General features: G+C 43.3%; 1 protein-coding gene across 6 annotated transcripts in view; it reads right to left on the bottom strand.

The window, feature by feature from the left end:
- The window catches only part of ABTB2 (ankyrin repeat and BTB domain containing 2), a 324,845-nt gene that overhangs the window by 69,579 nt on the left and 227,413 nt on the right, over window positions 1–27,853 (bottom strand). For all 6 annotated transcript variants that reach the window (XM_068110153.2, XM_078774524.1, XM_078774521.1 and 3 more), the window contains 3 exons: window positions 18,224–18,389; window positions 14,980–15,069; window positions 12,655–12,756 (listed from right to left, as the gene is read on the bottom strand). In XM_068110153.2, coding sequence (XP_067966254.1) covers window positions 12,655–12,756; window positions 14,980–15,069; window positions 18,224–18,389 — 358 coding nt within the window. The remainder of the gene's footprint in view (window positions 1–12,654; window positions 12,757–14,979; window positions 15,070–18,223; window positions 18,390–27,853) is intronic.

Consider the following 27,853-nt stretch of genomic DNA (forward strand, 5'->3'; position numbering starts at 1 on the left):
TCCCGCTCACTTGGAGCACAGTGAGTTATATTGTACGAACCTGATGGTACCTTCGTAGGATATATATTGATTGTACTTTTGATTAATATTGTTATGAATTTTGGTAGAGCAACATCTAGAGCGAGGTAGATCTGATAGGTAGGTATTCGACTGTCGTGACAGGGACTCTACATGTAATAAGTTCTTGATGTTTAGGCGTTTGTCGGGGTAATATGTATGATTGTGGATCTACCTGGAGATTCATGTGTTAAATAGTGAGGGATTAAAGGTAACGCCCCTGTGAGTTTCACCTAGTAGTCAAACCTTTGTCCATTATGGCACTCCAAACCACATAAACATTAGTTAGGTCCTTAGCGCAACATTAAATAATTCCTTTCCCTGACAATGACTTCGGAACAAACGGACAGGAAACCAGGCCAAAACCACCGCCACAATTGGCCGCCACCGTTTACACCTCCAAGGCCTACAAACCTCGCCTGGCACGTGTTATAACACAAGGACCGCGGGGGTCGGGGACGGGAGAGTGGAGTGATGCCGCAGAGGGCGTGACCTGGGCGAACCGGCGAGTTGGGAGGCTTTTTATTGGCACTGAGAGTTGGCACTGAGGAGTTGGCAGCTGGCACTTGGCAGTTGGCTGCCAGCACTCCCGCGCCAGCACTCCCGCAGAGAGTCGAGTCAAGTGGAGTCGTTTGTTTTGTGCAGCCCTGCGTGGGACCTTTGGAGCAAGGGAGCTCGTGGTGTGGGTGTGCCGTTGAACCGACGAGGCCTGGTGGTGCTCGGGGCCGTGGAACTTGGAGCGAGGCGTGCCGCGGGACGAAAGGAGCCGGGTGTTGGACGGCGGCCACCAAGACGACAAGGACGAGATAAGGCCGTACCCGCGAATACACTTTGCATAAAACTAAAAGACGTGTTATTTTCGTATTCATCTCCCTCGTATTGTGTTTGGAATCTGTTGTGCGTGGGATCCCAATTTAGGCTTATTAGAGTTATTAGTATTACCGGCGCGTGCTTTTTTTCACTGTTATTACTTTTCAATAATAAATCCTTATATTATTTTCTGTATATATCTGAACGCAGTCTCCTGGGTGTTGATTTTAATAGATAAGGCTGCGGAGCTTGCTGTGTCCGCCATTCTGCGCGTTTAACTTTGTGTTGATTTGGAATCCGCCATTGAGTTTTCGCCTCGGGAGTGTAAAGCCTCGCAATCGGCCATCCGCAACTGTGGTGTTAATCGCGGTTGCGCAACAAGTGGTGTCAGGAGTGGGATTCGAACCCGTCGGACAATTTTTTTTGTCTGCGAGGAGACATCGACACGGTCGGGCGTGCATTGCGCCCGACGTTCGAACGCAAAATTTTTATAGTCGAGGCGGAGAAATTTAATAATCAATTGGGCATACGGAGCGCGATATCGCGTCTTCGTCAAATTTAAATTGTGTTACTGGAATTAAAAGAAATACGCGCGCGGGAAACAATCTTCCGGAAGGCGGATGTCGGAGATGGACGAAATGGAGGTACGCAGCGAGGCCTCCGTCAGCGTCGGGAGTGAGCCGGAAATAGGGGAATTAGATGTCGAGGTGAGCCTTGGAACCTCCCCCGTCCTGAGCACCAACTTATCCCCCTCCCCCACCGGGGAGTCGGGAGCAGTAGGAACGGCCCCGACAACCGACCAGATGTTGGGTCAATTGCTTCGAAAAATGGAAGGGATGGAAAATAACATTAAAAAAAATATGGGAGACATGAACGCACAGGGTGAGCGAAACCTTGCAGAAATTCGGGGAATAAATGAGAAAAATTGACGGGCTGGAAAATAAAATGAGTAAGGAGATTGGAGGAATGGAAAGAAAAATGGAGTCCCAGGGGAAGGAATGTAGGGAAGGAATGAAGGGAATGAGTGATCGATTGGAGGAACAAATTGAAGGGATGGAAAATAAAATGGAGTCGCAGGGGAAGGAATGTAGGGAAGGAATGAAGGGAATGAGTGATCGATTGGAGGAACAAATTGAAGGGATGGAAAATAAAATGGAGTCGCAGGGGAAGGAATGGAGGGAAGGACTGAAGGACATGAGTGACCAAATTAATGGATTGAAAGGGGAAATGAATGCTCAGAACGAGCAATTGGAGAACAAAATTAATGCCCAAACAAAAAACATGGAGGGGCAAATGGGTAGATTAGAGGAGGGTTTGAAAGAACAGATCAAAGGGATGGACAGCAAAATTGAGGGATTGGAGGGAAAAGTGAATGAACAAATGAAAGAGAGGAATGAAAAATTGGAAGGAAATTTGGAATGTGAGAGTTGTAATGGGGAATGTTTCCCACATTCTGGCCTGGTTGTTTATCGGGACCGTGTGGATGTCACAACTCCCCAACCGGGGGATGAATTTGGAATTGTGCAGCACCAGGGCGGTGGTGCGGAGCAAGAGGGGGTAGAGTTTTTGGGGGTCCGTGCAATGGAGCCGGACCAGGTATTTATTGGGGATATTTATCAAAGCCTGGCGGGGCCAGGAATGATTTGTGGAAATGATGAGGATGAGGATGATTCGATCCAACGGCTGGAGACCTGTGACAGTCCCATGGAGGTAGAGCTTGTCCAGGCCCAAAGGAGTCTGGGGGAAGAGGTGAGTTGGTCCAAGGAGGTGGTTGGAATGACCGAGGGGACGCTCACCGTACACTGCTATTTGGAAACAGAGGCTCCAAAATTGGACAACCATTTGGGGGAGTGTGTTGGCTCCGGGCTGGATTTGGATCTTGGAGGATCGGGAGATAGAGCTTCTGGAGATTTGGTCCCTGTAGGGAATTTGGATCAACTGCAGGGAGGGGCAGAACAACCGGTGGTAGAGGTTGTTCCCTGCAGCTGCGTTTTGGCAGTGGGAATGAAAATTTGTAAAATAAAATTTAAAATAAAATTACAATGGGAACTTGATTTGGAGCAGCCATGGTTGGGATTGGTCCCCGGGCTGCGGGATCTGGACATGGAGAGGTCATGGGTGATGGCCTCGGGCAAAAGTTGCCCCTTTCAAAATTTGGGTATGCCAGCCAGCTGGGGGGCTGTGATGGCGAGATTTGGACGTGGGGTCCAGCCTTGGGTGTCGAGGTACGACCTGGGTCCCACGGGGAGTCTGGTGGAGTGTGGCGTCCCTTGTCCGTCGGGGCGTCGTCCGGGTGAGTGGCTCGGGCCGACAGGGTCACTGGACCCTGGTGGGGGTTAAGACCTCCAGAGGGGTCCGAGGTGGTTTCTCAAGCCTGGGTTGGCATTTATTGAGGACCACTAGGGGGAGGTGTTGTGGGTCGCGCTTTGGTGGTGGCACCGCAGATGGCCAGCTTGGGCCTGATGTAGTGATCACCCGGGCATGCGACCTGACACCCCCTCCCTGAGACTTTGGGACAACTGGCATGTGATGACCTGCCATGCCGTGTTGGTCGATGGACGCGGGTCAAACCGAATGGACAGGGATGGAGATAGCCTGCCGGACAACCATTGGGGCATCTGTGGAACGTGATGGTGTGAGTGACCTTCCACAGATGCTCCGTTATGATTTATGGACTCTCGGGTTGGGAAGAGAGCCATGGGGATGTGAATCGGGAGATGTGTAACGAGCCGAGCATATGGGCCATGCTCGGCTGGCATGTGTATGGCAAAGCATCCTTCTTTGGTGAGGTTAGTGAAATGTGACAAATGGTTGGCATGGGTAATCTGTGGGTTAGATGCAAATTTAAGGGTGGATTTTGAAATGTCATGATTGACACTGTACAGTGACGCCATTATTGATCCAGGTGTGCAGACCAAAGTGTTGGAGGCTGTGACGAAATTAATAGGGTAGCAAGACACAGCTTTCAACTGGTTGCGGGGGCAACTGTGCTGATATTTGGGACGCGGGATGATGGGGATGTAGTTGTGTAGCCTGAGGGTCAACGTGGTGCTGTGCGTGTCCGAGGTGTGTGGACCATGTCTTCTGGGTGGGTCTCCTGGTGGAGCATGGCTGTTGACTGGACCTTGGTGTGGTCAAGTGTGGGTGAGCACTGGGGGGCTGCAGTTCTGTAGTCGGACTGGGGGATGATGGGGAGGTGCAGGGGACGTGGCTGTAGGGATGCCACGCACTGCGACCGTGCCCCCCAGGGCCGAGGTTGTGTGTGCGGTAGTGTGTGTTGTGGCAGCAAGTGCTCACCACATTGGCCAGCTGGGGCTGCTGCAGCTGTGTTCCTCGCAGGGGGGCCGAAGGATGGATGGTGGGTCGCGCCCTTATGGACACTCATGGGCCATGTTGGCGTTTTGACTGCTCACCTTGCCCCGGTGACCCTTGCACGGTAGAGGTGCAGAGCTGTCGTGGCCACAGGTAGTTGTGTAGCGAGGATCACGTTGGATGCGGATCCACATACCTGCCAGTGTAGTGGGGACAAAAGAGAAATTTGGGAGTATTTGGTAGGCCCAATGTGAAATTTTGGGATTTTGAGGGTGGATGACACTCTTGGACCGACCAACCTTCAACTACCTGCACTTGAGGTGAGTGTTTTGAGGAGTACTGTCCCAGGCTTCAGGACTTGCTTTGGAAATTGGGGACATGTAATTTGGAGTTGGGAGGCGGGTGAGAGTGATGACATGGCCGGTGAGGGGATGGAATGGGAGCCACACAGTGTCTTGTGGGTGGCGTATGTTTTTGTGTTGTGGTTCTGTGTTTTGATGTGGTTGTGAGAGTGGAACCTGGAGAGTGAGTGATGATTATTGGAGATAATGAAGGGTGATAATTGTGCTTTTTGGAAATGTGCTAATGGAAATGTGTAAGGATTCAATGATTCGAACTGTGAATGGGATTTCACATTGGCAGGCCATGGCAAGCCTTGTAACACCTTTTACACCAAGAATTGTACTGAATTGTGCTGAGTTGTGTGGAGAATTGAATGGCAGCGGGGGAGGAAGTGTGTTTTGGGGTCTTGTGGGTGGGGAAGGTGTGTGTGTCCGCAGGTACAGAGCAAGCTCTGAGGAGCAATGCCTGCGGGCCCCCCTCTGCGGCAATTACCCCTGGCAGCCGGTGGTAACTGGAAATTGGAGCTCGTCGGTGGAGGGTCTGGTTGGGTGCCGCGGGGTGAGGAAGTCCCCCGGCGAACCGTGTTGCTGCGCGGAAGCAGGAGGCAAAGGAGCCTGGTGTGTGTGGAGACCCTCACCGGCGAGGTAACGGCGGAAAGGGGCTGTTGGGCTGTCACGGGGCCAAGAGGTAAAGGGGGGGGGGGGCAATGAACTTGTAAGTCGGTTGACTTGTTTTTGGGACTGCGGGCACCACACCCTGATGCGCCCCCACCATCTTTTTGTGCGGTACCTCCCCGCTGCCTAGTTGAGGAATGCACACACATGCGAATGACATCAATGCCATGGTCCTGCAGGGGGGGTGTATTGAGAAGAACCTTATTGATTTTTGAAATGCCTTGATGACCTATGGAATGAGAATGAGTGGTTAAGGGGTTGTGTTGTACGAAGGTGGGCGAAATCCACCGAGCCATGTCACTCACCTGTAACATCTGGACAGGGCCCGTGGAAATTTAGGGGGATGCATTGGGGATGGCCCCGCAGGTAAGGTTGTGTCTTGTGGCATCCACCGGGGGACGCGGTCTGTAGATTGGGGTCGGTACAAATGTTTATAGAGTTTTTGGAATTTTCTGGTTATGGTTAAGTTTTGTGGTTAAGTTAGTGTTGCGTGTTGTTTGTTTCCTCCCTCCACAGGAGCGATGGAATGAAGATCAATGTACATACTTGCATGATGGTTAAGGGGTTTAGCATGTTAAGGAAGTGTAGGTAGGTAGTCCGACTCACTTCCCACAGCCCTTCCTGATTTATTTCATAGGTTAATTAAGTATGTGACAGAAAGTGTTAAGGCTGGAATGGTAGCGCCTGCGGTGAACCTTGCAGGAGCTACGGTTCCAGGGGGGCGGCTGTGTTATGAATTTTGGTAGCGCAACATCTAGAGCGAGGTAGATCTGATAGGTAGGTATTCGACTGTCGTGACAGGGACTCTACATGTAATAAGTTCTTGATGTTCAGGCGTTTGTCGGGGTAATATGTATGATTGTGGATCTACCTGGAGATTCGGGTGTTAAATAGTGAGGGATTAAAGGTAACGCCCCTGTGAGTTTCACCTAGTAGTCAAACCTTTGTCCATTATGGCACTCCAAACCACATAAACATTAGTTAGGTCCTTAGCGCAACATTAAATAATTCCTTTCCCTGACAATGACTTCGGAACAAACGGACAGGAAACCAGGCCAAAACCACCGCCACAATTGGCCGCCACCGTTTACACCTCCAAGGCCTACAAACCTCGCCTGGCACGTGTTATAACACAAGGACCGCGGGGGTCGGGGACGGGAGAGTGGAGTGATGCCGCAGAGGGCGTGACCTGGGCGAGCCGGCGAGTTGGGAGGCTTTTTATTGGCACGGAGAGTTGGCACTGAGAGTTGGCACTGAGAGTTGGCACTGAGGAGTTTGCAGCTGGCACTTGGCAGTTGGCTGCCAGCACTCCCGCGCCAGCACTCCCGCAGAGAGTCGAGTCAAGTGGAGTCGTTTGCTTTGTGCAGCCCTGCGTGGGACCTTTGGAGCAAGGGAGCTCGTGGTGTGGGTGTGCCGTTGAACCGACGAGGCCTGGTGGTGCTCGGGCCGTGGAACTTGGAGCGAGGCATGCCGCAGGATGAAAGGAGCCGGGTGTTGGACGGCGGCCACCAAGACGACAAGGACGAGATAAGGCCGTACCCGCGAATACACTTTGCATAAAACTAAAAGACGTGTTATTTTCGTATTCATCTCCCTCGTATCGTGTTTGGAATCTGTTGTGCGTGGGATCCCAATTTAGGCTTATTAGAGTTATTAGTATTACCGGCGATTGCTTTTTTTCACTGTTATTACTTTTCAATAATAAATCCTTATATTATTTTCTGTATATATCTGAACGCAGTCTCCTGGGTGTTGATTTTAATAGATAAGGCTGCGGAGCTTGCTGTGTCCGCCATTCCGCGCGTTTAACTTTGTGTTGATTTGGAATCCGCCATTGAGTTTTCACCTCGGGAGTGTAAAGCCTCGCAATCGGCCATCCGCAACTGTGGTGCTAATCGCGGTTGCGCAACAATATTATTGTTGTACTGTTATTCTTGTGTGATCTTAATACAATATTTGTTTGTTGTTAACAATTGGTGTGGCTTCACCATTGATCTTTGACATACAGAAAAACACATTTTTCTGCCGTGACTCCTCTCGGGGCTCGGAGGTACACCGTGACCAGGGGGTTGGGGGTACAACACAACAACATGCATTTTAAGGCCATTTTGCCTGCGAGAGCGGGGGTTAGCCTTACGGTCCCCATGACAATCTTCTCCATTTTTCCCTATTTTCTTCATCTCTCCTTGTTAACCCCCTTGCCCGCATTTCTTCTTCCACCATCTTTAGCCAAGTCTTTCTCGGTCTTCCCCATCTTCTACTTCCTTCTACATTCATTTCCATCACTCTTCTCAACCAGTCACTTTAATCCTTCCTCAACACATGACCAAACCATCTCAACCTGTTCCTCTTCACAGCATCAATCACAGGCTCTATTCCCATCATCTTTCGCAATTCATCATTTGTCTTCCTCTCTCTCAACAATACTCCGCACATCCGTCGAACCATTCGCATTTCCACCCTTTCCAACCTTCGTTGCTGCTCTATGTTCATTACTCATGTCTCGCTCCCATAAATCATAACACGTCTCACACATGCAGCATACACCTTTCCCTTCAGCATCAACGACACTCACCTCATCATCAGCACGCCACTCAATTCCCGAAACTTCTTCCGTGCACATCTCACTCAAGCAACCGTTGCCGAGTCTGATCCACCTTCTCCATTCAGCATGTCTCCGAGGTAGCAAAATGTTTTCACACCTTCCAGCTTCACGCCGTCTCCAAGATCCAACTCAACATTTCCTCCATCTGCAGCTCCCTCTGTGCACACCTTACATTTGAATGTAGCTGCCACACTGGTTAATGACCCTCTCAGACCACTACATTTTTGATGAACCCACTCAGCGCACATTGTACACTGAATGGAGTTCACTCCGACACCCTTCCTACACACAGCACAGGGCCACTTCCCAGTTCTTTCCACCTCACCACATGCTTTACCACTTGCCATCACCTTAGTATTTCCGATATTCACCTTCAGACCTTTTGTCTCCATACATTCCTTCCACGTGTTCATCTTTTCCTTCAGTCCATCCATACTTTCCGCAATCAACACCAGATCATCTGCATAAAACAACTCCCACGGTAAACCCTCCTTTACGTTCTGAGCCAGCACCTCCATCACAGCTACAAATAGTAGTGGACTTAGTATCGACCCCTGATGCACTCCCACCTTCACCTCAAACTCACCACTGTTCCTGTCCTTCGTCCTTACAGCTGTGCGCGCTCTTTTGTACATTGCCATCACTACTCTGATCAACCATTCCTCCACTCCTAACTTCCTCAATGCCCATGTCAATACTTTGCGTGGAACCCGATCGAATGCTTTCTCCAGATCAACAAACCCAAGAAACAACTTCTTCCTCTTCTCCATGTACTTCTCCTGCAACTGCCTCACAATGAAAAGCGCGTCTGTTGTTCCTCTTCCTGGCATGAATCCAAACTGCATTTCGTCGATCTTCACTTTCTTCCTTATCCTCCTCTCCAACACCCTTTCCAATACCTTCATTCCATGCTCCAATAACTTTATCGCTCGGTACGAGCCACACTCCAGAGGGTCACCTTTCCCCTTGTATAGAGGGACGAGGGTACTCAGTTCCCAATCCACTGGAATGCGGCCTTCTTTCACCACCAGATTACAGATCTCTGTCATTCTCTTCACACCCCAACTTCCTGCTGCCTTCAACATATCTCCCACAACTCCCTTCGGCCCTCCCGCTTTTCTACCCTTCATTGCTTTTATCGCTTCCTCAACTTCCTTCTCAGTTATCTTCTCTGCCGTTCCTAAAACTGGGTTACTCTCTATGTTGCCATCCCATTCATTCTTTGTATTCAACAGCATTTCCATATATCTTTTCCATCTTCCTTTAATTCCATCTGGGTCGACAACGATTTGTCTCACTTCATCCTTCAAGCAACTCACCCCCATCACATCACACCTCTCTTTCGCTATCTGCTTTGCAATCCTGAATACTGCTTTCTGACCCTCTTCCGAATACAAGCGTTCTCCGAACATTTTCCTACATGCCTTTCCTACATGCCGACTACATATATATATACGTAGTGTGTTCAAAAAGTATCCGACCTTTGTTCATAAAAGATAATCGCATCCAGATAAAAATTTTTTTATAATAATCTCGTTCAAAGTAGTCCCCTTGGGCTGCCAGACACTTCTCCCAACGGTTCTGCCACTGTCGGAAGCAGCGCTGGAACGCCTCTTTTGGGATGGCGCGCAGCTGGTCCGTCGCATTCCGCATGATGTCTTCTCTGGAGTCGAAGAAGACGGTCAGCATGACTGACATTGCTGCGGACCTGCCTTGCTTTTTTTGGCCTCGGGGATGTTGGATGCTTCCATTGTGATGACTGCAACTTGGTTTCTGGGTCGTACCCATAAACCCAGGACTCATCGCCAGTGATCACTGTGTTGAGGAAGCTGGGATCGCTGTTCACAGTCTCCAGCATGTCCTGTGCGATCTCCAAATGGAGTTGCTTCTGCTCAATCGTTATCAGCTTTGGTACGAACTTCGCTGAGATTCTCCTGAAGCCCAAATCCTCCTTCATAATGGAATGAACAGTGTTGAATCTTGCGGATCGTTTCCACTTGGGAATCGCCAAGCTTTACACAAAATTTGATGCAGTAGCGTTGTTCAGGTTTTTCCGTCATTTTGTCAAAAACGAAAATCCGACGGCGCTCACTTACATGTCCTCACTCATCGGCGGTCTGCCGTCGAATGACAGCTTCTGCAGGTGGGAAAAAATTCACGCGTGCGCATTAGGATCGCCTACATACGTGCACCAATCAACGCCTCCCTAGCTTCTTTTTTTTTACGCACGAAAAATAAAGGTCGGATACTTTTTGAACACAGTAGTATATATATATATATATATATATATATATATATATATAAATAAATAAATATATATACATATATATATATATATATATATATATATATATATATATATATATATATAAAACTGTAAGAAATAGTAGAAACTCCAAAGTACGAGCAGGGCGTCTCATTTGTATTGAATAAATAATCGTTAGATTAAATAAGACGCGGACGTAGCTTCAGGACGTCGATCTTTAATTGTCGACAAGCTTTCGACCAACAACGGTCTTCTTCTGAGTCAGCCCCAAGTTCATCGGAAGTCTTTCCGTATTCCGTTGAACTTGGGGCTGACTCAGAAGAAGACCTTTGTTGGTCGAAAGCTTGTCGACAATTAAAGATCGACGTCCTGAAGCTACGTCCGCGTCTTATTTAATCTAACGATTATATATATATATATATATTGTTGCGGATATGGGATTTGGCCTCCATCCATATCCGCTTGTAAATATTCCCCTATTTCCCCAATACTCCCCAACTATCCCCAATCCCCCATTCCCTAGTCCCATTGTCTGTAAACAACACTCTGTAGCCCCGACCTTCCCCTTTTTCCCCCATTAAATGTCGTGCCCAGGTTCACCGCATCTCACGTAGACAACTATAGGACATCTTGCTAGTTATTCTTAGTCTATGTCAGTTAAGGACTCGTTTCCATTAATTCTGACTCTTCGTTGCACCAGAATGTGATTGTATGGCACCATTAGTAAGTTTAGGACCTCCCAATACCTCCCCGCATCTCTTCCCCATGAAACAACAACACCAACAACAACAACAGCGGCGCGGGGAGTGCGCGTCCTCACTCCGGCTTGGTTAGCCGCCATTGACCATGTGCTCTGACGGGGTTACCACACAGGGGCTCACTGTCAGCTCCTCGTCAAGGGCGGAGCCCGGTAACCCCCCGCACCCAATAAGAAGCGGCGGACCGATTCCATCTGGGGCGGAGCTAACGAGCCGAGGGCGTGTCACTCCCCGCTGGACATGCGCAGGAAGACGGAGGTGACGTCAGATGCGCCTCAGCTATGAAGAAGAAAGGATGCCACCTCCTAGCGCTGAGAGATACCTCCCGCATCTCTGGACCGGACCGAGTCGATTCTGCCCCTGAGCCAAGGTGCACCTTGAGCCATCGACTACCTGCCCTTCCTTGCCATCAATCCCTGTGTGAGTCAGTCTTGTCCCGTTTGTCTGTGGTCTGTCGGGGCTAAGATAAGACCGTGTATAAGTGCCCACCTTTCTGTGCTGTACCTCTTGTTCCGTGTAATCTAAACGTTCTGCATACCCAATATTATATCCTCCTCCGGAGGTCTTGAGAACTGTACCCCTGGTGTCGTGTCATTTAACCCAGCCGTTGTGTCCTTTCCTTCATTGATTTAGCATAGCGCGATTCGGCCAACGTTCGAGTGTAATCGGGTAACTTGTGCGAACACGGCGGCCATTCCGCTCGGTCAAGCAACATCTAAGTCGTGTCCGTAACAATATATATATATATATATATATATATATATATATATATATATTCTTTTTAATGCTATTCAGGGTTTTTAAAGGAAGAAATGTTTTATTCAGTGAATATTTAGTTTGGGGATATTGAAAAGGACAAGGGATAGGGAGTGAAGGAATAACTGTGTACAGCAGATAAATAAATAAATAAAAAATCTTTTTTTTTTTGAGAGTGAAGAAGCGTTTTTTTGTTTTTAATTATTTTGGAGTGAGGAGGGAAAACAAGATTAAGCTGAAGGATCAGAAATCTGGAGAAGGAGTGAAAACAAAACACATGCAGTCAAAAATGGAGGCAGAAGCAACAATATGACTGGCCCAGCCCTGCATGATTAGCTATGTGGACTTTACCAGGGACACAAATTCGACAATTCAACATAATAACAAGGCACGGTTTGGCACAGATAATTTTCAGAAAACATGACCAAAACACAGGAATGAAAATAAAACGGTAAAACACAAAGCATCTTATCTGGGAAACTTAGCTTTGTTGCGCTGGAGGGATGAACTCACAAACCAGAAACACACATGGAGCAACTCAGAACCAATTTGGTGCGATAGTGTAAACAAGAAGAAGGCATGGTAAAAATGAAGATAATAAAATGAATAAAAAGGAGAGAAGACACAATGTTGAAGAGAAGATTGAGAGCAAGTGAGTTGTCGAAGAGTCAAATTACAAGAGGAAGAAGTTGGAGGAAATATTTGGGGAACGGAGTGGAGCGAAGACTTTAAAATAATCTAATGGTAATTTTCACAAAAGTACTATGACTGGTATCAGGTATTGGATCATGTATTGGATTGACCATGTGACCTGTTTTATAACAGGAAGAAACCTTATTTATTTGCTCCATGTGGGCCTTCTGGCTAATTATGAGAGCAATAGCACACCCACCCTCTATTCATTTTACCTGAAGCGTTTTGTAGCTGAGAAAAGTGTAAAACATAATGTATCCTGTCTCTGATCACAAATAATAAAGCAAGCCTCAACCAACAACCAAAACGAATTAAAAAGGAATTTGTTCATCACATCTCACAAATCAATAATCACCACCTGCAGGCATTTCCATATCTTACCTGCACCACCGAAATATGGCCCGACAACACAGCGAAGGAAATGGCCGTCCAATGACGTGTTTCAGGATGCACAAATGGGAACCGTTGCATGTCGCTAGGCACCTGTGCAGATGAAACAATCACGAGAATGACAAACATTAATTTTTTTTAAATTCTTCTTCGGCCAAGCTGGTATTTGTGCGAACTTCACCAGAAAACCCAAATAACTTATTTATTATTGTTAATAAGCAGATTTTCAAAGTGAATCATGAAACATCAAAGGCTGAAGATTATAAATTTTTGTGCCTACCATTTCTTCTGTATATCTACTTATTTGTGCCTACCATTTTGGCATCACTCACGACAACAGAAACACAATCATTCGTCACCTCTGACTTTGTGAAAAATCAACCACAGCCATATGGGTCGACATGTTTGTTTTTAGCTTCATATAATCATGCACGACATGCTGCATTATGAGTTATCCCATCATCATCACCATCATCATCATCATCATCATCATCATCATCATCATCTTCATCATCATCATCATCATCATCATCATCGTAACATACTTTTTACAGATTCTGCCTAAGCAGTCTCTTGGCTAGGGTTATGCTGGGTAGTTTGCCATTGCTTTTTCAGCAGTCAGAGAAAAAAAAATTGGAGCTTGTTCATGGTACTGGCCCATTGCTTGCCTACTCTTCCAGAAAGACACCGACGGATCTTTAACTTCAACCAATGGCTAGTCACTAGTGCTATCAGATTGCTCCTCTGGCCTAACATCTATCCTAGTGACGACCCCTACATTGACATTTCGCCTTGCATGTGAAACACCAGGATGATGGTTTATAGCTGGCCTGAGATTCAAACCCAGGATAGACAGCTCAAAGGGGATTGTGCAAACCTCGAAGCTACCTTTGGAGTCATATACATATTGTATATGCAAGGTGGCAGAATCTTCGACCACACCTATCTCTTACACATTTCCAATTCATTTCTTCTCACCTTCCCCTTACTTACTCTTCTGCAATCACAACTTCCTTTATCTTATCTCCACAAACTCTCCAACTCCTGCAATTCTCTCCCCTATACTTCCTTCTTCCCCTCCTTTTCTAAATTTAGCCAATCCCTCCCTAGCACATGGAATATGAAGATGTCTTCATTATTGCTACATTAGTACATATTCTACATATTTATGTCCTGTGCTGTACGTGCTCTCCTATTCTGTTTATTCTTCTGTATATCTACTTATGTATACTGGATGCCAGGTTTGATTGCTTTCTTTTTGGCGCATTTCAATTTTGCAATTCATCTCTTGGCAATAGCGTCACAGGATGTAATTTAAGCGAATTCAAATTTATGCCACCTTCGCATCTTGATCCAATTTACTTGTTCATCTTTTTTTTATCCTTCATGTACACTCTACTGCAAAAAATTTATGCCTTTATGAAAGCAAGCCGTCGATGAATCATCCCTGCAATCATCCTTCAAATTGCCTTTCGAAATCCAAATTTCATATCAAGCACACAAACAAACTATTGTCATTCCATGATATGTGTATGCAAATATATTTCCTGATGTGGGCTGGACAACAATGCAAAGGTTCCATTTTCATTCTGCAAAATATGTAGGATGCAAATCCAGATGAAAGCCACTAAACCATAATGATGAAATGGACAAAGGAAGAGACCAAGTTGATTGCTTTGAAATCCCTAATATATGCCTTAAGCTTTGGACGACCTGTATGGCCGAAGGGTCTGAGAGCTCGTCACCAGAGTAACAGATGGAGTGGAAAACAGCTCAGCCTGGACTCCTCATGACCTTTGCTAATGCCACGATACATAATGTGGTTGTCCTTCATTGCTCCTCAATGAGCCATTTAGATTGCACAACAAACATACTTAATCTCGTTTTTATGATGATTACTTTCATTCAGGTTCAAAACAATCTCCTCTCATATGCATTTTAATAAGTTATTGCAATACATATGATTTACCGTCACCACAGGCGTCAGGAAGGGCATCCGGCTGTAAAACATTGCTTCAAAAAGGGGGACCGAAAAAACAACAACAACCACGGTCCTCGAAAAAGGCCAACCCCTGCTTTGCGGGGAAAAATGGCCTCTAAATGTGGTTATTTTATATATTTTTTTAATACATATCATTTACCCTCTAATTGCAGAGAAATCCTTTATTTATTTATTTTAACAAAGGTAAATTCAATATTTGAGGGGATTACTCTCTACCCTGAAAGTGGGTCAAAAAACATTGTAAGTGAAGCATAAATAAATAGTAACAGCAGCTTGAGGCTGATTTTAAAAAATCTCAGTAAAAAAATCCTCACCGATACATTGACATCAGATCCAGCCTCCAAGAGCATTTGCACCATAGCCTCGTCACCACAGCCACAAGCGTACATCAGCGGAGTCATGCCCTAAACCAGAAAATATTAGTACTTAGTGGGCAAGGCTGCACAGGAATTTCAAACTGTGACTTAAGGACCTTTGCAGGTTTTAAGTTATAAGAACTTTCATAGCTGGCATAAAATGATTTGGAAAAATTCACATTTTCAGTTAAAGAAACAATTGGATACACATTAAGAACCATTTAAAATGGCCAACAGAAAAGCAGTGAAGTCACAATGTCCTGGCAAAAATTTAACTGATGGCATATCTGTTCCATAATGTATAGGCCATGGAGTAGCAACTTTCTGACACAATGGCAGGAAAGCAGTCAACAACATTTAGGATCTGAATCATGAATAGAATTCTCTCATCTCCTCTTCCTGTTCAGGCTGGAGTTTCCCAAGGCTGTGTTATGGGCCCTGTGCTTTTTCTGGTCTTCATCAATGATCTCTCCGACTCTCTGGAAAATCCTCTCTATCTCTTTGCTGATGACTCCACTCTTTGCCGCTCCATACCTCATATCCCTCAGATCGGTAGTCTTCAGCCACTTCACTTTCTGCAACCTGGACAATAATAACAAGCTGGTCAAACAAGTGGAGCATGGCTTTCAATCCTGACAAATCTTACACTCTCACTTTGTCTCTCCGAAAAGACTGTCTGGAAAACCCTTCCATCGATTTTCTCAACAATCCTCTCAAATAAGTTCTGTCACTCAAGCTTTTGGGTGTCACTATCTGCCTCTGAAGTCAGTCCTCCTGGGCATCCTCCGTCATGCGAAATCCTGAGCTCCTCACCACATACAAGGCTTTCATTCGCAGCTCAATGGAATACTGTTCCCCCCTCTGGGCCGGTGCTCCTGCCTCACACCTAGCTCGGCTTCACACTGTAGAAACAAAGGCTTTTAGGATCATTGGAATCTCCAGCGATGAAGCTGATTGTGAGGGCCTTTCACTCACTCACCGCAGGCAGGTTTGGTGGTCTTTCTGTCTTCTACTGACCCCTCTCTGGCCTTGCTCCCCCTGCTCTGTCTGTGCTGTGTCCCCCAAATATTCCTGTAGGATGTAAAAGATCTATGTGCAACCCTCTTCTGGTGAAATTGCCAAAATCAAGACTCTCTATTCACCTTCACTCTTTCATTCCTCTTTTCTCCCGCCTCTGGAACAAACTCCCTCACTCTCTTCAATCCCACTCCTCCCTCCAGGTCTTCAAAACAGCTGTTCACCACCATCTCTTATCTTCCCCCATCCAAACCATTTACCTTTTCTACCCCCGTTAATCCACCCCAAATCCACCTCCTTCAAATTCCGTTTTATTTCCTGAAAGCCCTTGTCGTGTCCATCTTGTTTAACCCGAGTACACCGCCCCTCCACCCCCCCAAACCTCCCTCTTCCACAGATCTCCAGATGTCCCTCTTCTCTACTAATGTTGTGCTTGTGTGGTTCCCTCTCTCTCCCCCTCTTGTCCCCCGCTCCTTTTATTATATGTTTTTTATGTGGTAGCTCGTACACGGGCCAAGACATAGTATACAAAAAAAAACAACAACAAAAAACTGTAGTTATGAAGTGAAAGTTAGTTACAGATGGAAGCCTCTCCTCAGTGAAAGACCCATGAAAGCCCGCTTGGAGCTTGCAATAAAGCACCTAAAGGACTCTCAGACTGTGAGAAACAAGATTTTGTGGTCTGATGAAACCAAGACTGAACTGTTTGGCTTCCGTTTGGCCACTCTGCCATAACGCCCGGATGGGTGGAGTGTTGCAGTGATGGTTGTCCTTCTGGAAGTTTCTCTCATCTCCACACAGGATCTCTGGAGCTCAGCCAGAGTGACCATCGATTTCTTGGTCTCCTCTCTTACCAAGGCCCTTCTCCCCCGATTGCTCAGTTTGGCCGGGCGGCCAGCTCTAGGAAGAGTCCTGGTTGTTCCAAACTTCTTCCATTTAAGAATTATGGAGGCCACTGTGCTCTTGGGAACCTTCAATGCAGCAGAAATTTTTTGAAGGCTTCCCCAGATCTGTGCCTCGACACAATCCGGTCTCTGAGCTCTGCTGGCAGTTCTTTCAACCTCATGGCTTGGTTTTTGCTCTGATATGCATTGTCAGCTGTGAGACCTTATATAGACAGGTGTGTGCCTTTCCAAATCATGTCCAATCAATTGAATTTACCACAGGTGGACTCCAATCAAGGTGTATAAACATCTCAAAGATGATCAAGAGAAATGGGACGAGCCAGAGCTAAATTTAAAGTGTCATAGCAAAGGGTATGAATACTTATGTAAATGTGATATTTCAGTTTTTTCTTTTTAATAAATTTGCAAAACTTTCTAAAATCCTGTTTTCTCTTTGTCATTATGGGGTATTGAGTGTAGATTGATGAGGGAATAAAAGAATTTAAACGATTTCATCATAAGGCTGCAACATAACAAAATGTGAAAAAAGTGAAGGGGTCTGAATACTTTCTGAATGCACTGTGTGTGTGTGTGTGTGTGTGTGTGTGTGTGTGTGTGTGTGTGTGTGTGTGTGTGTGTGTGTATGTATATATATATATATATATATATATATATATATATATATATATATATATATATATAGTGAGAAAAAGTGAAGTGAAGGGGTCTGAATATGTGAAAAAATGTGAAAAAAGTGACAAAATTTGTGACAAAATTGTGACAAATTGTCACAAAATTGTGACAAATGTGACAAAAAAACAAAATGTGAAAAAAGTGAAGGGGTCTGAATACTTTCTGAATGCACTGTACATCCTAAATAATTTGAGAGCGAAAGCATATGAAAGCATACACTCAGATAATACAAGTGTGTATCCAAAGCTGGAGGATACCTTTGACAATAGGTTCAAGTCCCCTTTCTATTATAACCAAGTTTATGTACGAGTAAAACAAATGTCTCAGTAAAATTTGAACGATCCTCGTAGTGAAAAAAAACGACAAAAACAGTGGGAGCCACAAAATGGCAGTGAAGAGCTGGTGTTTAAACTATTTTTCATGGGGTGTTTCAAAACCTAAATTTAATGCTCTCTATAAAAAAGTGGAAATAAATCATTGATAGATAGAATATACACAAATAAGTGTACAAGAAAAAACAAATGTTTTTAGAAAATGTCGTCCATTTCAGTGAGAAATTAATAAGAAGAATGAAAATGGCAAGTGAGACACTGTTCAAATTCTGGTACCTGGTCATTCTGTGCATTGACTCCGTACTTCCCCAGTAGTGCAATGGCTTGTTGGACCAGGTCGGTGCGCCCACAGTTAAGCATGCGGAACCCCAGCTCTTGCCGAAACTTTGTTTCAGCAGCTCTGGCGTCGAGCCACCGTGATGCAATCATGCTGTCTTCCAACCTGACACGAGGACGTGAAGAACATGATGTTGATGTTACGAAGCACTGATGCTTTCAAGATGAGTTAATTATACCTTTACATTGCCTGGTATATTTTTGGCTCTGTGGTGCCTGAACTTCCGTTTCACATATTGATGTAACACTTTAGACTTGCTTGAAATCTCACGTTTATTTTGAAGTCATTAGCCCGTCCACCCACGCAGCCGCAGACAGGGTCTTGCAATCACATGCGCGCGTGTGTATGTGTGTGCCAAACTTTTTTTAAGCGGTGAAGCCACTTCAATATTTGCCTATGTCGGTCCGTCCATCCATAAAAATTAAAACGAACCTTTCTAACCCACCGTGTTTAATCTTAAAGGGTTCTAAAGGGTGATTCTAAAGGGTAATTCTAAAGGGTAATTCTAAAGGGTAATTCTAAAGGGTAATTCCAAAGGGTAATTCCAAAGGGTAATTCTAGAGGGTAATATTAAAAGGTAATTCTAAAGGGTAATTCAAAAGGGTAATTATAAAGGGTAATTCCAAAGGGTAATCCTAAATGGTAATTCTAAAGGGTAATCCTAAAGAGTAATCCTAAAGAGTAATCCTAAGGGTTAATCCTAAGGGTTAATCCTAAGGGTTAATCCTAAAGGGTAATATTAAAAGGTAATTCTAAAGCGTAATTCCAAAGGGTAATTCTAGAGGGTAATATTAAAAGGTAATTCTAAAGGGTAATTCCAAAGGGTAATTCCAAAGGGTAATCCTAAAGGGTAATACAACATGCATTTTAAAGGCCATTTTCCCTGCTAGAGCGGGGGTTAGCCTTGCGGTCCCCATGACAATCTTCTCCATTTTGCCCTATTTTCTGCATCTCTCCTTGTTAACCCCCTTGCCCGCATTTCTTCTTCCACCATCTTTAGCCAAGTCTTTTTCGGTCTTCCCCGTCCTTTGCTTCCTTCTACATTCATTTCCATCACTCTTCTCAACCAGTCACTTTCATACTTCCTCAACACATGACCAAACCATCTCAACCTGTTCCTCTTCACAGCATCAATCACAGGCTCTATTCCCATCATCTTTCGCAATTCATCATTTGTCTTCCTCTCTCTCAACGATACTCCACACATCCACCGAACCATTCGCATTTCCACCCTTTCCAACCTTCGTTGCTGCTCTACGTTCATTACCCATGTCTCGCTCCCATAAATCATAACACTTCTCACACATGCAGCATAAACCTTTCCCTTCAGCTTCAACGACACTCCCCTCATCATCAGCACGCCATCTCACACATGCAGGTAATATTAAAAGGTAATTCCAAAGGGTAATTCTAGAGGGTAATATTAAAAGGTAATGCTAAACGGTAATTCCACAGGGTAATTCCAAAGGGTAATTCCAAAGGGTAATCCTAAAGGGTAATATTAAAAGGTAATTCCAAAGGGTAATTCTAGAGGGTAATATTAAAAGGTAATTCTAAAGGGTAATTCCAAAGGGTAATTCCAAAGGGTAATTCCAAAGGGTAATCCTAAAGGGTAATCCTAAAGGGTAATATTAAAAGGTAATTCCAAAGGGTAATTCTAGAGGGTAATATTAAAAGGTAATGCTAAACGGTAATTCCACAGGGTAATTCCAAAGGGTAATTCTAGAGGGTAATATTAAAAGGTAATTCTAAAGGGTAATTCCAAAGGGTAATTCCAAAGGGTAATTCCAAAGGGTAATTCTAGAGGGTAATATTAAAAGGTAATTCTAAAGGGTAATGCTAAACGGTAATTCTAAAGGGTAACGCTAAATGGTAATTCCAAAGGGTAATTCTAGAGGGTAATATTAAAAGGTAATTCTAAAGGGTAATGCTAAATGGTAATTCCAAAGGGTAATTCCAAAGGGTAATTCTCGAGGGTAATATTAAAAGGTAATTCTAAAGGGTAATGCAAAACGGTAATTCCAAAGGGTAATTCTAAAGAGTAATTCTGGAGGGTAATTCTAAAGGGTAATCCCAAACGGTAATTCTAATGGGTAATCCTAAAGGGTAATTCTAAAGGGTAATCCTAAACAGTAATTCTAAACGGTAAGTCTAAAAGGTAATTCTGAAGTGTAATTCTAAAGGGTAATTCCAAAGGTTAATTCTAAAGGGTAATTGAATGAATGAAGGGTAATTCTAAAGGGTAATTCTAAAGGGTAATTCTAAAGGGTAATTCTAAAGGGTAATTCTAAAGGGTAATTCTAAAGGGTGATTTTAAAGGGTGATTCTAAAGGGTAATTCTAAAGGGTAATTCTAAAGTGAAATTCTAAAGGGTAATATTAAAGGGTAATCCTAAACGGTAATTCGAAAGGGTAAGTCTAAAGGGTAATTCAAAAAGGTAACTGAAGGGTTCTGAAGGGTAATTCTAAAAGGTAATTCTAAAGGGTAATTCTAAAGGGTAATCCTAAATGGTAATTCTAACGGGTAATCCTAAAGGGTAATCCTAAAGGGTAATCCTAAACAGTAATTCTAAATTGTAATTCTAAAGGGTAATATTAAAGGGTAATCCTAAACGGTAATTCGAAAGGGTAAGTCTAAAGGGTAATTCAAAAAGGTAACTGAAGGGTTCTGAAGGGTAATTCTAAAAGGTAATTCTAAAGGGTAATTCTAAAGGGTAATTCTAAAGGGTAATCCTAAATGGTAATTCTAACGGGTAATCCTAAAGGGTAATCCTAAAGGGTAATCCTAAACAGTAATTCTAAAGGGTAATCCTAAAGGATAATTCAAAAGGGTAATTCTAAAGGGTAATTCCAAAGGGTAATTCTAGAGGGTAATTCTAAAGGGTAATACTAAAGGGTAATGCTAAACGGTAATTCCAAAGGGTAATTCTATAGGGTAATCCGAAAGGGTAATCCTAAAGGGTAATTCTAAAGGGTAATTCCAAAGGGTAATTCCAAAGGGTAATTCTAAAGGGTAATATTAAAAGGTATTTCTAAAGGGTAATTCTAAACGGTAATTCCAAACGGTAATTCTAAACGGTAATTCTAAAGGGTAATTCTAAAGGGTAATTCCAAAGGATAATTCTAAAGGGTAATTCTAGAGGGTAATATTAAAAGGTAATTCTAAAGGGTAATGCTAAACGGTATTTCCAAACGGTAATTCTCAAGAGTAATTCTAAAGGGTAATTCTAAAGGGTAATTCTAAAAGGTAATTCTGAAGGGTTCTCAAGGGTACTTCTAAAAGGTAATCCTAAAGGGTAATCCTAGAGGGTAATTCTAAAATGTAATTCTAAAGGGTAATTCTGAAGGGTAATTCTGAAGGGTAATTCTGAAGAGTAATTTTGAATGGTTCTGAAGAGTAATTACAAAGGGGTAATTCTAAGGGGTAATTCTGCAGAGTTCTGAAGGGTACTTCTAAAGGATAATTCTGAAGGGCAATTTTAAAGGGTAATTTTAAAGGGTAATTCTAAAGGGTAATTCTAAAGGGTAATTCTAAAGAGTAATTCTAAGGGGTAATTCTAAGGGGTAATTCTAAGGGGTAATTCTAAGGGGTAATTCTAAGGGGTAATTCTTAGGGGTAATTCTAAAGGGTAATTCTGAAGGGTAATTCGAAAGGATAATTCTAAAGGGTAATTCTAAAGGGTAATTCTAAAGGTTAATTCTAAAGGGTAATTCTAGAGGGTAATATTAAAAGGTAATTCTAAAGGGTAATGCTAAACGGTATTTCCAAACGGTAATTCTCAAGAGTAATTCTAAAGGGTAATTCTAAAGGGTAATTCTAAAAGGTAATTCTGAAGGGTTCTCAAGGGTACTTCTAAAAGGTAATCCTAAAGGGTAATCCTAGAGGGTAATTCTAAAATGTAATTCTAAAGGGTAATTCTGAAGGGTAATTCTGAAGGGTAATTCTGAAGAGTAATTTTGAATGGTTCTGAAGAGTAATTACAAAGGGGTAATTCTAAGGGGTAATTCTGCAGAGTTCTGAAGGGTACTTCTAAAGGATAATTCTGAAGGGCAATTTTAAAGGGTAATTTTAAAGGGTAATTCTAAAGGGTAATTCTAAAGGGTAATTCTAAAGAGTAATTCTAAGGGGTAATTCTAAGGGGTAATTCTAAGGGGTAATTCTAAGGGGTAATTCTAAGGGGTAATTCTTAGGGGTAATTCTAAAGGGTAATTCTGAAGGGTAATTCGAAAGGATAATTCTAAAGGGTAATTCTAAAGGGTAATTCTAAAGGTTAATTCTAAGGGGTAATTCTAAAGGGTAATTCTAAAGGGTAATTCTAAAGGGTAATTCTAAAGGGTAATTCTAAAGGGTAATTCTAAAGGGTAATTCTAAAGGGTAATTCTAAAGGGTAATTCGAAAGGGTAATTCTAAAGGGTAATTCTAAAGGGTAATTCTAAAGGGTAATTCTAAAGGGTAAATCTAAAGGGTAAATCTAATGGGTGCTCATGGGTTGTAATGGATTCTAAAGGGTAATTCTGAAGGGTGATTCTAAAGGATTTCGTTCATTTCTAGACTCTGCCCATTTCATATTAAAAATGCCAAACTGAACTGCTTCCTTCAGACACAGGTGAGATTTTTTCCCATCATTTCAGCTTTTGTAATCAATTTTTTTTAAACAAACCTATATTATGAGACTATGGAAAAGACTAATTAATAATTTGGACAAAATGTCAAAGGGTACGTAAGGTCACAGTGAGTATAAATAGCCCTTATTGGCCCTTTCAAGCCGGCCAGGTTCTTTTTAATCACTCCCGTGCTTCTATATCTCGTCCGATTGCATTTTGAGATGTTTTATAGTTTACAATTTGAGCTTTTGTCATAAAATTTTCAACAAACATTTATTATGTGCATGTGGAGAATTAATAAATTGGATGAATGAACAGGGTTAAATAATTTAATTGATTTATGTGGGAAATTACATGCCCAGAGCAGGAATCGAACCCAGGTCCTCTGGAAAACTGCACCAGTGCTCTGCCATCTGAGCTAGCCTAGTCAAATTTCTGGGAAACGTGAATTCATGAGGCATTTTTGAGTAAAAGCAAGCAAACCACTTTTTCTGGGGTAGTTTTTCGTGCTGAATACGAATCTGTTGTTTGCCAAGCCCAAACATGCGTAATTAGGTCACTAATCAAGGTCAAAGGTCAATGAGTGCAAAATTCAAAATTTTTGAAAAAATGTTTTATTTTACATCACCTATCTGTACATTTCAATTATTTTACAGTATTTTGTCTGGTAAGGTTACTACAGCTTTTCACAATTATGAAAGTAAAGGGAATTGTGAAGGGAAAAAATCAGATTTTTGTGAATATATCCGTAATGAAGCAACTTTTCGTTTTTTGACATACTGTTTTAATTCACTTGAATTGTTGCCTTAAATACCATCAGTGAAGTGGTTTACCTGAGTCCTATATAATAGCAAGATTGTTTTCTACACTAAATGTCAATATTTGACTAATTAGCCACTTAATTAAGGCTAACGGTCACAAGGCGCAAAGTGCACTTACATGGCACAAGGCGCAAAATGCACTTCATGGCAAACATGTTTGGAGTGCAGGCAGTTGATCATTATCACATGTATTCCTAATTAATCCTGAATCAATTGCAGTCTGTCAGACTGATTGGCTGGAAGGAGGAGCCATCCAGGGGAATGCCAATTAGCTTAACTGTGTAAGCTCTGACCCCCCCCCCCCCCTCTGACCCCCCCGCCCCCCTACTTTGGCCTGTTTCGACATGGTGTTTCACTGGCATTGCACTTGCAGGCCTCAGTGCAGAACTGTTTCCCCCACTTCCGACAAGAGCAACTATCAGAACTGCAACCTTTCTTGCAACCACACTGAGTAAGTTCTCGGCATCCCTTTGGAATTGACGGTAAAGTTGTAAGAACCGGTGACAACTTGTCATCAACGAGTTTCCATCCACAATCAGTCGGCGGTGGCAGATCTGTCATTGGATTACTGGCCTCTCTCCAAATGAAACTTTGGTAGTTTGCACGCTCTATGTGGAACTTTGCTGCATCACTAGATGGAGGTAGGGTCTCCGTTGCATGGCATTTGTTGAACAGTTTAATGCGGGCTTGATTACAGTTCTCAGATGGTTCCTTGTAGATATGGCAAATGAACTTTTCAGCATCTTCTGTGACCTTCTTTGATGGTGTCGGAAACTGCTGTTGTTGGATCTTTTCAACTGCTGTTGGTATATCCAACGTTGACGTATTGGATGGTTTGATGTCTCCAAGACCGCTTTCAGCAGATGGCCCCCTCTGCCAGGCAGCTAACTGAGTAGCGTGAAATGTATTTTTGCCATCTAGGGTAGAGTCATTGATGTCAATATTGTCGCCAGAAAAATGCACAAATCGTCCCGAAACCAGGTTGCTGGTAACAACTGCCCCAGTTTCTTGATCAAGCGCTTTCAGAGTGTTTTCAGCCATGGCAGTGTCATACCTAAGAACCCGGTTATAGCTGATTATGTGCCCAGCATTATGGAATAGCTCAACTAATTTCTTTGATCGAGTTGACTGGTGCAGCGTCATACCCATTCCAACGTGTTTAGGCGGTGCCTTCTTGTCTCCACATACACCATAGACCATGTCTTGTCCAATGCTAAGGACCCTTGTCTTCTTCACCCAACCAGTTTCAGACATCTCACTTTCGTCAAACTCAGCATCGACACTACTTTGGCCTCCAAGCAAGATATTCACAAGCATGAGTACAGATGGTGGTACACTTGCCAACTCTGCTTTTTCGCTTACATCGCAACCTTCGAATGCAGGATGTGACATGATATCACTGCGGAGTTGCAGAGCAACGTGCACTAAAGACAGAAAATGATCATCCTGTTGTCTAAATATGGGAATATAGTCTGCACTGTTCTGACCGCACACCATTTCTGAAAGAGGTATGTGACTGAAATGTCGTGGAAGAAGCAAAGTTTGTTTCTCTGAAGGCGCCAAATTTCTTAGCACAAGAAATTCATAAATGTCCCCAATGCAATTCGACAAAGTTTCTTTAAAAGTCCCCAGTCTACTAAGATACGATGTAGGAATTGTGCCGTCGCACTCACTGGCTAACTCTTTGTACCTCTCGAACACTGCAGATAGTTCAAATACGTGCCCTTTCTCAGCAGAGTGACGCAGCTCTTGACACAACCATGATATCGCCATGTCTGCTGATTTGCTTTCAGTTTCCGCCCTTTTGACATCCCTAAAGAATTTACTAAGACAGTTAACATGGTAACATGCCTCAGCTGAGATTAAATCATTCTCATTTGCAGTACGGACTAAGATGTTATGTACAAATTTAGCTTTTTCCGTAATTTCATTACTCATTTTGAAGGTTGTGACACGACTTGTCTTCTGCTTCTTGTCAAAGTTCTGGCAGAACATACACAATGTCCAGTTCATCTTAGTAGTACTACTGCGTAAAAACGGACATGCTTCAGCCGAAACACTCTTTCTTTCAGGATCTTTTTCGTTTTTCGATTGTTCCTTGGCTAGCTTAGCATTTATTTTCCCCTTGTGTGTGTATGCAGAGTAACATAGCTTATGCCATTTAAGTTTGGGGAGACTTTCTGGAGGCTCTGCAAAGAGAGTCGAAAGCCTGTCCACGGCTGATCGAAATTCATAGTGTCTAAGTTTGCATCGGAGCTCGGTCGCCTCTCTGATGGCAGCAATACCCTGGTTTGTCTGGTTGAAAATCGTATCTTTGACCTGGCTAGTTCCCTGACAAATGATACAAAGTTCAAACGACACATCCTCACGCTGTCGCTTGAGGCTGGCAATAGGTTCCATGGTTGGCCTGAGGGGAGAAACAGAAACCAAACTAAGCACCAGGCACGCATGTTCTGACCATGAAAACTACAACGTTGTATGATATACTGCAACAGCCCTTAAATGATCGAATAAGCGCAGGCAGTGTTGGCCCGGGTTTTAATCTTATTCTCAAAGACACAAAGTAAAGCTTCTTCAAGACAAAACATCTAACCGATATCACTAATTCATTAGTGGTAGATGCATTAGGCACTCATCGTCAATGCCCATGCCCTGCCTGTCTTTTTGCTACTGTTAGGTAAATGTACATGTATGTAGGCCTGCCTATGATGTGAGATGTCAAGCATACATTACACATTTGTATGTACATGTATCTCACCAAAGAAGAATGCATTCCTTTACTTTCATTTGATTTTATATTTCATTTTTTAACAATCTTAAAAAGACCCTTACCTGTACTCCTGAAATGTTTAATGCCTGATGCCTAGGGTACGAACTAGATGGCTTATGCTAGGCTATTAGATTCATTCTTCATCATTAAGGGTCTATTGAAGAACACCCTGCTCTGTCTGAATGGAAATGATTTGACAAACATGGCAAATGCATTGGGGTCAGAAAGATGAAGCCACTTTCACTGTTGAGTGAAAGGGATGGTTTCAAGTGCAAGTAACTGTTACGTCATTGCAAGACTTTCGCACTCATTGACCTTTGACCTATGTTGTTTACCGGTGACATTTAGATTCTGTCTTTATAAAATCTATCTCTAGACCATCAATAGGAGCATAAAAACTCTGCCCCATTGTGCATTTAGAGGTTAAACTGCAAGCAAATTACGCAAAAACTAATTGTCGTCCCTTACAGAGATAAAGGCAAATGAGCATAGATGTGTCCTCACGTTTTCCTTTAAAAATAAGATTTTGAAAAGCTTTAGCAACCTTACTAGACAAAATATTGTAAAATAATTGAAATGTACAGATAGGGGATGTAAAATAAAGCATTTTTTCAAAAAAATTGAATTTTGCACTCATTGACCTTTGACCTTGATTAGTGACCTAATTACGCATTTTTGGGCTTGGCAAACAACAGATTCATATTCAGCATGAAAAACTACCCCAGAAAAAGTGGTTTGTTTGCTTTTACTCAAAAATGCCTCAATCATTCTATAAAGGCACATTTTCAGATTTTTTGACTAGGCCATATCTGGGCGACCCTGACTCAGCATGAAATTTTCCCACAGATGTGATTGCTACTCTTTTTACGTCAATGCTTCCAGGGCACTCACAGCCAACCATAGCAGCACCAACGGCCTGAACACGAGAGGGTCTTCCCCCAATGGGGGGGACAAATCCATGTCCTCTATTATAAACACCACTGGGGCGTAGTGAAGCAATTCGATTAATGAACAGGATTAAATAATCGAATTGTTATATGTGGGAAAAGGTCAGGGTCACCCACATAGTTGAGATGGCAGAACACTCGTACAATTTTCCAGAGGACCTGGGTTCGATTCCTGGTCTGGGCATGCAATTTCCCACATATATCAATTCAATTAATAAATTGTATAATTGAAAAAATTTAGACTTGTGCTTTTTTAATATAGATCGAGTACAAAGTGGACACAGATGGGCTTGGCATTTTGAGATGTTTTCTAGTTTCATGATGCTTGCTACTTCGTTTATTTATCAAATGCTCATGTATCATACAAAGTCTGATCAGTAAGTCCATGGTCCAACACGGAATTAATTTATTGATATTGTTCAGTTAA

The sequence above is a fragment of the Myxine glutinosa genome, chromosome 3 (genome assembly GCF_964187855.1).
Source record: "Myxine glutinosa chromosome 3, kmMyxGlut1.1, whole genome shotgun sequence".
Classification (NCBI taxonomy): domain Eukaryota; kingdom Metazoa; phylum Chordata; class Myxini; order Myxiniformes; family Myxinidae; genus Myxine; species Myxine glutinosa.